This window comes from Micropterus dolomieu, linkage group LG19 (assembly GCF_021292245.1).
Source record: "Micropterus dolomieu isolate WLL.071019.BEF.003 ecotype Adirondacks linkage group LG19, ASM2129224v1, whole genome shotgun sequence".
Lineage (NCBI taxonomy): Eukaryota > Metazoa > Chordata > Actinopteri > Centrarchiformes > Centrarchidae > Micropterus > Micropterus dolomieu.
Genome location: NC_060168.1, coordinates 35,529,576 through 35,540,979, shown reverse-complemented (window position 1 = coordinate 35,540,979; position 11,404 = coordinate 35,529,576). Strand labels below are relative to the sequence as shown.

At 45.1% G+C, this 11,404-nt stretch overlaps 1 protein-coding gene across 1 annotated transcript in view; it reads right to left on the bottom strand.

The window, feature by feature from the left end:
- Positions 1-315: 315 nt before the first annotated feature.
- Positions 316-11,404, bottom strand: part of thop1 (thimet oligopeptidase 1) — a 13,277-nt gene continuing 2,188 nt past the window's right edge. The window contains exons 4-11 of the mRNA XM_046030023.1: positions 10,510-10,645; positions 7,681-7,823; positions 7,349-7,572; positions 7,053-7,254; positions 5,161-5,347; positions 4,952-5,080; positions 3,429-3,565; positions 316-616 (exon numbers count right to left, since the gene is read on the bottom strand). Of these exons, the coding sequence (XP_045885979.1) occupies positions 455-616; positions 3,429-3,565; positions 4,952-5,080; positions 5,161-5,347; positions 7,053-7,254; positions 7,349-7,572; positions 7,681-7,823; positions 10,510-10,645 (1,320 nt within the window). The 3' untranslated portion in view covers positions 316-454. The remainder of the gene's footprint in view (positions 617-3,428; positions 3,566-4,951; positions 5,081-5,160; positions 5,348-7,052; positions 7,255-7,348; positions 7,573-7,680; positions 7,824-10,509; positions 10,646-11,404) is intronic.

Here is an 11,404-nt window from a genome sequence, read left to right as displayed (position 1 = left end):
ACACACGCTTACGGTTTTATTTATCTATTTTTAATATTTATTTTTTCTTTATTTTTACATTTTATATTTATTTGACAGAAACGCAAGTGTTACTGTTTTATTTAATGAAATGTATGAAATAAATTGTTCTTGTGTAATTTATTTGCAGCTTTGGCAATATTGTTTTACATTCATGTCAATAAAGCTGAATTGAAGGGGGGGGGGGGGGGGGGGGGGGGGGGGGGGGGGACTACACAGAAACCTTTTGGATCTGAATTTCAGTGGACACCTGAGTGAGTGTTTTATTTTGAAAGGGACCGCTCGACACACAGGACGTCGCCTTAAATCATTTTATTGACTGCTCGTTTTTCCCACTTCGGGTAGCATTTTACAGTTTTTTTTTCTACAAAACTTCAGTCCGTCTGTGAACTCTGCAGGTGACTGCTGGGGGGGCGGAGCCGGCTGCTGTGATTGGTCAGCAGGGACACGGCGTGCCAGCGTCCAGCTCCACCATCAGTCCTTTACTCAGCAAAAACGCTTCCTGCTTGGGTTCACGCCCGAGGAACTTCCTCAGCATCTCGGAGGCGTCTTCAGAGCCGCCGGGCCGCAGGATGCACTTCCTGTAGTCCAGGCCCACCTGGAGGACCAATCAGGAGACAGCAATTCACAGTTAGTCATAGCCTGAACTCACAGTGGCTCTTTAGGCTAACAGTTTCCCTCTGCTTCCAGTCTTTGTGCTAAGCTAGGCTAAACACCGATCTGAAACATCTGAAGAACATGTTTTACCAAAATATTGATTTAACTGTTCAAGATAAACTGTAATAAACACAATAACAACAACATCTTAAAAATGATCTAAACGATTAAGAGATTAAAATGTTTCTACTTTGAGGAAGCATACAGACCAAAGATTCGCCACAAGACGAGCTGAAACCTTCGAGCTTTCACCAGTACAAGACGACGACTCTGTATTTCCTCTTTAACTGCCGGCTCCTTTTTTGAAGCTGGATATCATTTGCAGCCTCTGAACACATGAATGAGGACGCTGACAGCGAGTTGAGCTTATTTGAGGACATTTTGAGGCTTGTCCCAAACAAACACCGCCGTTCTCCTTTCCTCCTTCCGACGCTCTGCCATTTTTCGACCAGCTGACAGTTTCCTGACTTGACCAGCTGGCGACGCCATCAGCCGGCCTGAGTCGAGCTGAGGCGGCTAGTTTACACCCGCAGCGTCTTCTTGTCGTGAATCTTTGTGTTGAACGGGCTCGGACAAGAGTTTAGACGTGATGTTCGGCCATGTTGGCTGGGCTGATACACTTCTACATGATGTACTTCTACTACACACGGTGCTGCGATTAATCGCATTGTTACGTGCAAAACTGGATACGTTTACTCATTTAGCGCTTTTATCCAAAGCGACTTACATCCAAAGCTGCTGTACGTGTCAGAGTTCGCACGCCTCTGGAGCAACGAGGGGTTAAGCGTCTTACTATATACACAAAAGATAATACCGTGGTTTGCAAACACTTTAAACAAATAAGATGCTTTTCACCAGCAGTGTTCTCTTCACACAGCAGCAATAAAACATTTCTTGTAAATCTCAACTTAAACATTAATGTAATCAAATCAAATATTAAACCAAAGCTGTTTGCCGCTGCCAGGGCGTGACCTTTTATCTAGCTTGTTAAAGCCTCTGCTGCTTGTTTGGGTGGCTGATTTGCAGGCTGATCAACATGATATTTAATACAACAATAACAATATAACAAATGTTCAATATATCGTCAATAAATGTTTGATGTATTTAATTTTAAATCACAAATGACTTCATTTCAAGATATTTTGTTTGTTGAGGAAAAATTCATTTTTCCTGGTGCTTATTTGTTGAAAACAGATTTATGAGAATAGTTCTGCCTCAGATTCGTGAAGTGATCCACTGTCTCGCATCAAGCGTCTGTTCAGACCAGAGAGAAAAGTCTGAAACCACAAATAATGATTTGACATTTATCCTGAGAATTAGATATCGAATGGTGTCGCGAGAACAGTTTTGGCCATATCGGCCCAGCGATAAGTGTTGACGGCGTCGGGCTCGGTTACTACTCTCTCAGACACGGGTCCATTTCGGACAGAAATATGCGGCGCATGCGGGGCTGTTATAAAACGCAATTAATCTCAGAAAAGATAATGACGGATAAACGTGAAGAAGAAAGAGTGTAAACTCTTCCACGGCGAGGTGGAGGTCTGATCTCGCCACATCCGTCCAACTCGCAGCGAGTTTCCGCCGGGACGCCATAAATCAGACCTCTCATCATCACGTACATCCTGTGTCCTTCATGAGAGTCACAAGACGGATTCCAGACTTCTGAAACTTCACCCACATCAGGTGTTGAGTGATTCAAACTCATTTATAGCGACCAATCAGGGCTTTGCATTTAAATAACATCCTCTCTGCTGTTCTCAATGTGGTCTTCAAAGTACTTTTCACACTGTGCAGATACATCAGTCACAGCTGATTGGTTAGAGAATAACCAAACCTCAGATATGTTCTAACTCATCATATAGACGGTTTCTTGTATACAAACACTCCCGGATGTGCAGCCCGGGTCAGAAGGCCGTAGTCAACGTAGGTTACGCATTGTTTGTCAATTCTTGTTGACTTAATAATCAACTGCCATTTCAGAGTTGGATCTGTTTGTTTGTGTTTCATTTTGCATATTAATATAACAGCACGACCGCGCTGCAGGTCAGCGTCACCGGACGTAATGTTGTTCAAGTCAGCTGCTCGCCAAAAGGATAACGGAAGAACAAGGGAGAGAGGCGTTCTTTCCACAGCTGGAAGTGCTGCATCATTTTGTATTGAAGCATCAGCTTAGAAACGTGAAACTTAGCCTGTAGACAGAAACTCCGGCATCTGACATTACCGCCAGTGAGGCGTCCACTCGGCAGGACAGAGTGGCGTTAATCATCGTTTTGTATTTTGTAAAAGCACTGAATACTTCTCTCATAAACGCATGTGCAAAACGGTAACAACAGTCGAGACGCTTGCTTGATTTTTGTTTTATCTCAGACAGTGGCGCTAAACACATTATATGCCTGTAAAACTCATCCTCATTGTTGCTGTTGTGAAAACGTGATCAGTTAAAAAGTCGGGAGGAACCTGCTTTGTTTTGATCCAGCATCCTCTGGTCTGAGAGGCTGCAGTGTTTTCAGTTATTGTTCCAGTAAAGTGGATTCATTTCTAAAAACGCGCTGCTGCCACCGCACCCCGTCACTTTTAAGGACGGGGTGCGGTGGCTGAAAGTAACTGTAACGGAACGAGTAACGTGACTATTTCAATACCCCGTAATGAGTAAAGTAATATTGCTCATTTAAAAAGTAACAATAAGTAAAAAGTAAGGCAAAGTGCTCCGTCTGCTGGGACGTTCTCCCCCCCCAGCTGTTCTGGGATCTGACCTTGGGGTTCATGATTCCCTCCTGTTTGAAGCGAGCGAAGAACATGTCCATGGAGAACACCTCGCTCCACAGGTAACCGTAGTACTGAGCGTCGTAACCGCCGGCCAAGTGCCCGAAGGTCGCCGGCATGTTTGTTGCTGCAGAGAGACAGAAAGGTCAAAGGTCAGAGAGGAGGATCAGAGGACGACACCAGGCAGCAGCTTTCACGGAAAAACAAGTCAGGGTTTCTGATGTTTGATCACTTTGTGCGCAGTACCTTTACTTACATATATTTCACTATGTGAACTTCAGCTGGAATCATTTAACACAAGGTGCGAGTCTTTTTAATCGGCCCAGCACAATATTTTTCCCCCAATGTCCTGTCTTGATCTTTCCTCATGTGGACACACAGGGGCTGTGATCGTGCACAACAATACAAAACATCTCCCCCCGACATCACGGACACAGCGGATCGCCGTCCACACGGTGCGGCACGCAGGTCAACTGCGGACTGATCGCAAACCATCACAGTGAGAGGAACCGTTTTACCGCCGCTGCTACTTTTTAAAGTAATAAATACGTAACGTTACATGGCGATGCAACTCTGAAGCGCAGTGACTGGCTTAAGCTTGATTTATACTCCTGCGTCGGGTCTACGTGCGTCGCTACGCCGCAGGCTATGCAGCCACGCATTTATACTTGTGCATCCGTGTGTCTGTCATTCTGCAATTACACCGCCAAACGCTAGTCGGCAGCAGCACTACAGCGTCCACTGTGTTGACTTTTGCCGGCCAAACAGACTAACTTCCGGTTTAGCGCTCCGTTTCAGCCGGTGTAGCCTTTTCAAATGTTACCGACCGAGTGGATCACACAGTCATTTCGCTCGTGTTGTGACGGTCAAAGATATCGATCCACCGTATTACAGCTGCCGTTTTGGCCGTTAGTAAAAGTTACTTCAAAGCACGGGTCACTTCCTGACTGCTCGGAGGCATCGCTTCCCAGCAGACCAATCAAAGTGCTTACGGTCCGCCGTCGATTCGACGCAGAAGTATAAATGACATTTAGGGGAGAGCGACTGATTTAAAAGCCGTCGCTTTCGCCTCCACCGAGTTAAACCCCGTAGCTGTAACTCAGCGACACACTGCTCCATCTCGCAAGTGTTGATAGGCCATTACTTGTGATGTGTAACCAATCTGATGCCGTGCTGTGGGCGGGACACTGAGCGAGAGACGACAGACAGAGAGAGGTGAATCCATCAGAGTAGCATATTTTAAAATAACTTTAACCCTAACAGCGCTGTAACAGTCAGGCGGCGGTTTGATTGTGGTTCTGCAGCGTGCCACCAGGTGGAGCCCCGTTCTGTTGGACAGGTGTAGCTCACTAAGAAGCTAAACATGGACAATCTGAACCATCAGCTGAGGGACGATACAGAGATATGTGAAAGGAAGCCGGAGTTTTTGTGGAAGAATGTCCAGCATATTCCCTCTGTACATCTCTGAATAACTGCGATGGATGAACTGAAATAAACATTTTTAAGAAGAGACCTGGAGAAGCAGGGATTCCCAGGACGTCCTGACAGAGGCGTGCGTACTCCTCCGCCGCGTCCAGTCCGGTCCTGGTGTGCAGAGCCTGATCCACTTTAGCCAGAACGATCTGCCTCAGGTTAAACAGACCTGCAGGAGAGCCACAGTGACCATGACCACAGTGAACCAAGCGCCGACCCCAACAGTACTACTTCCTGTGTGGTACGCACCGGTGTTGGCGAGGCGGGACTTGATGAGTTTGTCCAGCAGCTCCTCGGGGATGGCGTTGCCGGTCTTGTAATGTTTGGACATCCTCTGCAGAGGCTCCCTCTCCCAAACCCAGTTCTCCAACATCTGAGACGGAGCCTCCACGAAGTCCCGCTCCACGTGAGTCCCGCTGAACATGGCGTAGTCCGCCTGCAAAAAAAAAAAAAAAAAAAAACGACACTCAGAACCAGCTGACAGGAAGTGGACTGACCACCAATCAGAAAACACATTGCGATTATTGTGGATAATTAAAGGAACAAATGCTACAATGAGTCTGCTCGCTTAATCATCAAGGAATGCGCAAATTACTGACATTTTGAAATGTGTATTTCTCAATTTGAATAAAGTTAAACAATATTTAGAACAATAACTAGTAAAACAGAACAAGAGGAGCTTGTTGCTCTGCAGAGGAGGCGGCTAGAAGCAGCACAGCGCTCTCTGTCCACAACCTGGAGGAGGACTGTGCACGATTACATAGAGTATAACGTTTAAATGTTTAAATGTTTAAAGTCGAGCGTGTTGAACAACAAAAGGCACCGATACAGCGAACGTTAAATGGTCAGCGAGCCAAACCTTCCTCCCCCAGTTTACTTCTGTCTGACCGCTTCAGCTGCTGCCGACGTCGCTCTGTCTCTGTCACAGAGCGACCGGCGTTTCACGGTAAGTTGTTGTCTTAGAAGTTACTGGCAAACTGCTCACAAAACATTTTTCTGATTGCACGTAGGCTTATCTGTTTTTAGGGGCACATGCGAGAGCCCGCTGTGGGCGGAGATAATGAGCGGACTGCAGCGCGCACAGAGGCGAGAGCTTCACACACCTTTTCTGTTTTAGTAACTCGCACACTTCTTGCGGTTATGTAATCGCACATGACGACATCGCGATTGCAATTAGATTAATTGTTCTGGCCCAAGTCAGTCTCATGTTTACAACCGGTCAAAAGTTTTACATCACCGCCATGTTTGAAGTTCTTCTGTATATCTAAGTAGTTTAAGTCCAGTGAAAACCCTTAAATGGAACCGAAGTAAGCAGCCAAAAACAATAACAGAATAACTTTGTAAGTTGTTAGCTCATTATTGATCCCTAAAAATTTTATCTCTCTGAAATTTACATTATTTCTCAGTTTTGCTGATCTAAACTTTGTTGGTTACCTTATTTGCTTATTCTGCAGCTGTGGAAGTAAAACCACATTTCTACAGTAAACACATTGGAACTGCCTGTTAATCCACCCTCAGAGGCTTTATTTGGACTATATTATATATGTATATGATATATAATCTATATATGATCCTAAAGTGAAGTAATGAACAAAACTCCTTCATTTAATTAAATTTTGGATCTGAAAATGTCTGTTTTGGTGACGAGAACGTTTTTAACTTTGATACCATTTAAGGTTTTTCACTGGACTTGAACTACTGAGATTTATAGAAGAACTACAAACATGGCGGCTGTTCTAAAACTTTTGACCGGTATTGTATATTTTCATTTCTGTATGATTACACAGTCAAACTCATCAGTCCTCATCCTACAGTTTCCTCCTGTTGAAGTGAACCAAACCGTAAATGAACCTCTGTGTTGTTTGTTCAGATAAATAATGATGTATTTCTATAGAAAACATTTTTATAATACTGTAGTACTGCGTCATGAAAGCTATCTAAACTCTCCCAGAGACAAAAGTCCAAGTTGAGAAGCTGCTTCTGTCTGAAGTCGGGGACTCATTGTTTCAAACATCACCGAGGATTTTGATGGTAAATCTGCCGCCGTTATTACTGTAAACTGCAGGAATGCTCGACAGGTGCAGCAACAGCAGCTATAGGTGCAGGCTGGAGAGGATGCGGTGTCTGGTTGATCAGCTGACCTCAGCGCAGAGTTGGTGCATGACGTGTCCGAACTCGTGGAAGTAGGTCTCCACCTCGTCGTGCTGCAGGAGCGACGGGGCGTCGGCCGTCGGCTTGCTGAAGTTTGCCACCATGGCGGCCACCGACATCTGGCGCGTGCCGTCGGGCAGCAGGCAGCCGGGCTGGAGGCCGAAACAGGCGGCGTGGCCGTACTTCCCCTCCCTGCGCGGGACAGGCAGGAGAGGAGACACTGAGAAAACCTGGAGACACATCTACTTTAAAACACCACAGCTTTCTCCTGCTGCGGAGGCCTCACCTGGGGTGCAGGTCCAGGTAGAACTGGCCGACCACCTGACCGCTGCTGCGGTCCTTCACGCAGTACAGAGTGACGTCCGGGTGCCAGACGGCGGCTCCGTCCACCAGCTCGAAGGACAGACCGAGGAGCTCCTGGTAGATGTCCAGCAGACCCTGAGTCACCACCTCGATGGGAAAATACTCCTTCAACAGGTTCTGATCCACGGCGTACTGCGTCTCCTCCACCTGAAGGGAAGGAAAAAGAAGGTTAAGAAGGTTAAAACGACGTCCTGGAGCTGCTGTGGTTCGTCTCATCTTACTAAAAACACAAGACGTGATCTTTGTGAATCTCGCCTGGGTCATGAAGTAGCGGGTGTCCCAGGCGTGCAGCTCTCCGTTGAAAGGCAGATTCCTCTTCTGACACTCCTTCTCCTTCAGCTTGAGGATGACCGAGCGCTCTTCTTCACCCAGAGGCTTCAGCTTACGGGCCAGTTCCTCTGAAAGACACGACAGGAGAAGCGTTTGGAACCGGGTCTCGATACCCAACCCTAGATGCACGAGTAGGGCCGGTCACTGTGACCTACACTGTACACTTACTGCCATTTTCTCTCTCAGTGAAAAGAGCTCAGTTAACTCCGGTCACGTAGACGCTCTTTGATGAATGAGGAGCGTGATTCAGCGTGCGGGTGAAAATCATTAGTTCTGCATTGATATTAATAATTATGTTAAAGTTTAGTAGCAGCCTAATATAGGGGAACCAAGTCTCTGTCACGTGCACGTCAACATTACCTTATCAGTTAACATTTAGACAGGCGATTTGTGAAATCTGTGAGTGAATGCCCACCCTGGGTTGATCTTAGTAACTGTTGATATTTCCTTATATTTAGTTGTTTGTATTAAGTTTGGTTTTATTGGAATTACGGTGTAAACGTGGGCACATCACTCCTCGCAGTTACCACAAGTGTCCACCAGTGGGCAGTGTAGTTTCTGCCACTAGGCTAAACTGAGCCTGTACGGCTGTAAATAAACCCCGTACTTACCGCAAACCGCAATCAACAGCAGGCACGGAGCACGCGGTAGAAACGCCGACTCGTTGAAGATCGTAACAAAGCCAGACGAAGGAAACTGACGAAAGTTTAACGCCCTCGGGAAGCGGAACGAGGCGTGTACAGTTTTATGTGCGGGTGCTGCGGGAGTGAACTTGTTCATGCGGGTTATTGTGGAAAGTTGTTTATGCATGTATGCATGTATGCATGTATGTATGTATGTATGTATGTATGTGTGTTTTAAGGGTTATTGTGTATAGTGAGACTGAGTAACGGTAGTTTAATTTGTGTATTTAATTAGGTTTATTGTAATTGCATGTTTGATTTTAGCTAAAGTAATATGTTAGTAAAAGTACTCGTGCTTGTATGTTTTGTATATCTTAATAGTTTTCACGGTGCTCCGGTATTTTGGACACGGATGACAAGAAAGACAAAGAAACCGGCATCAGTCGAGACTCCGCATCATGCTTTAACCCCGGAGGGCGGGTACACTGTGGATCTTTAATAGTTGAGCATATTTACAGTACAAACCTCAGTGAACTATGAGGACAAAGAAAAACAACATTCAAAAACAAAATAATCGTAATCGAGGCAAAATGTTCAATTAATCGTGATTTTGATTTCAGGTGAAATCGTCCAGCCTGCTGTAGAAATCAGTTTCTTCATTAACAACATTTCTTCAGTATCAGTCTTTAGTTTTTTGACCTCCAGTTGCTCTAATAGTTTTTTTTACTTGCTATGTTAACTAGGGCTGTGACGCCAGATTAAATTGTGATCAAAAGTGTTTCATTAAATTTACAATCTGACGGCGATAACGTTACTACCAGCGGATCAACAACGTAACGCACAGCAGAGTAAAGGGCTGTTAAAGTCCAGGAGTTTATAAAATATCTATTATATACTTTATAACTGAGGTGAAAAGGAGCCACAGTCACATTTAAAGAGGTCACTTCCCCAAACAGAGACACAAAGAGGAGGGAAGACTGAATCAGGAATCAGCAGGGATGATGATAAATAAGATCTGAGAGCTGCACTCACTTGTTGTGAGGCTGATTCTCAGTACCGAGTTCACCAACTTCGGACTTCTGTACTTTAAACCTCGGACTTGGCGAGTTCAGCTCAGGAGCACAAACTTCCAGGAACGGGGGCACGCTGTCCGTCATTCAGCAACTGGAGCCGCAGCGGACTTGATGGCGTCCGGACCCGTTAGCGGCCGGGACCTCACATCTCCGAAAACATAGTAGCAATTTTTTAAATCGGCTCCGTCTTGAGAAATCGACCACGTATTTGGAGTTTAAACAACTATATTCCCGCACAAGAAAACTGTGACACGAGAACAGCAGGATTCTAAGTTACAGTTGGGGCTGGGTGATGTGGCCAAAAATGTTATCACGATAAATACATTTGATATCGATAACGATATATGTGTCAAATCGTTATTTCTTTCAAGTTTAAAGGCAGATTTTTGCTCATGAGTGAAAATTTAAGAAACCAGATGGTTAATTATGTGGTGAAACTGCCAAACAGTGGATCACTAAACAAGTCTGAAGCAGAACGTTTGAAACTATTATCTTTTTCAACAAATATGGTTAGTAAATCTTTTTTCAACAAAATAAATGTTTTAATAGAAAAATTAGGTGCTAATTTGTTTGTGATTCAAATGAAATAAACCAAATGCTCGGTAAAACGGGCGGAGCGAGAACACATCCGGGTATTTGACTGCACTCGGCTCGACGCGGACTTTGGATTGGAACAGTACTTTGGCTGCGACTGATGCCACCTGAATGTTGTTTCTCGTTACATAAATACATTTTTTTTTTTAAACCACCATAAACTGGTGCAGAAGGAAATAAAGTCTTCCTAGTATCTGTTGTAGCACTTGAAATATGATAAACTATTTACCAAAACATTGTGAAACATTTCCAACAAACATGTGAGTGATCGACATCAAATGATCCAGACGACATTTCTGTATGTGCAGCTGTTTGCGTCTCACCTTCAGGGTAATAAAGAAACAACTCAATGTTTCCCTCCATGTCTGGGAGCGTTTTGTTTGACAGCTCACGCTCTCACGTTTCTCTCACGTCAGCGTCGTGTCGGCGGTTTTAAAACAGTTTGGCGTGCAGCGCTCACTCACCCAGGAAGCCGGCCACCTTCTTTCCAGACTTGGCCATGTTCATCTCCAGGACGAAGTCAGCGTGGGTGCTGAAGCCGAGCAGGGAGCTCTTCTGAGCCCGAAGATCCACCAGCTCCTTCAGGATGGCCGAGTTCTCCTGAACACACACAGGACATTAAGACGAGGAACGTTTCAGCCCTTTAAAGGAGAAAGCCAGTTTACTGCTCATGTTTCTGGACAAAACCACCAAAATAAGACTCAAGTTCTAATAAACTGGTTGCTTAGTGTGTAGTCATCAGAAAATAGTAAAAAGAAATGCCCCTAAATCCCAACACGATGTCTTCAAATCCCTTTTCTGCATCAACCAACAGCCTAAAATGTAAGATCAGAGTTCCTGCTTATTTTCCACTTTTAGACTAAAATATCCAGACTTCAAAAAACCAAGGAGCTGATCGTTGTTTTTAGGAAGAAGGAGACAAAGACGCACAATCCTGTCTCCATCAGAGGAGCTGAGGTGGAGCAGGTCAACAGTTTCAGGTTGCTGGGAATCAGCATCACGTCTCCACGCTGCTGAAGAAAGCTCAGAAACGACTTCAGGATTTCTTGAGGAATCTTCTTAAGAAGATTAAATTCCCACACCAAGTTCCTGTCAGCTTTTACAGAGGAGCAACAGAAAGCATCACCAACATGGGATGCGCACGGCCCCGGACGTGGGCTGATATATATTTATAACGCAGAGCCCAAAGGATCCCTGCTGCATGCTGGGAAGAGATGTAGGAGTTTCTGCTGCCGCACCACCAGACTGCAGAGCAGCTTTCCCCCCCCAAGCTGTCAGACTCTTAAACTCCAATTCATCCTCAGCTCTGCTCCACTGATGATAGTTTATTGCTGTTACCATTTTTATAATTGCTTCTGT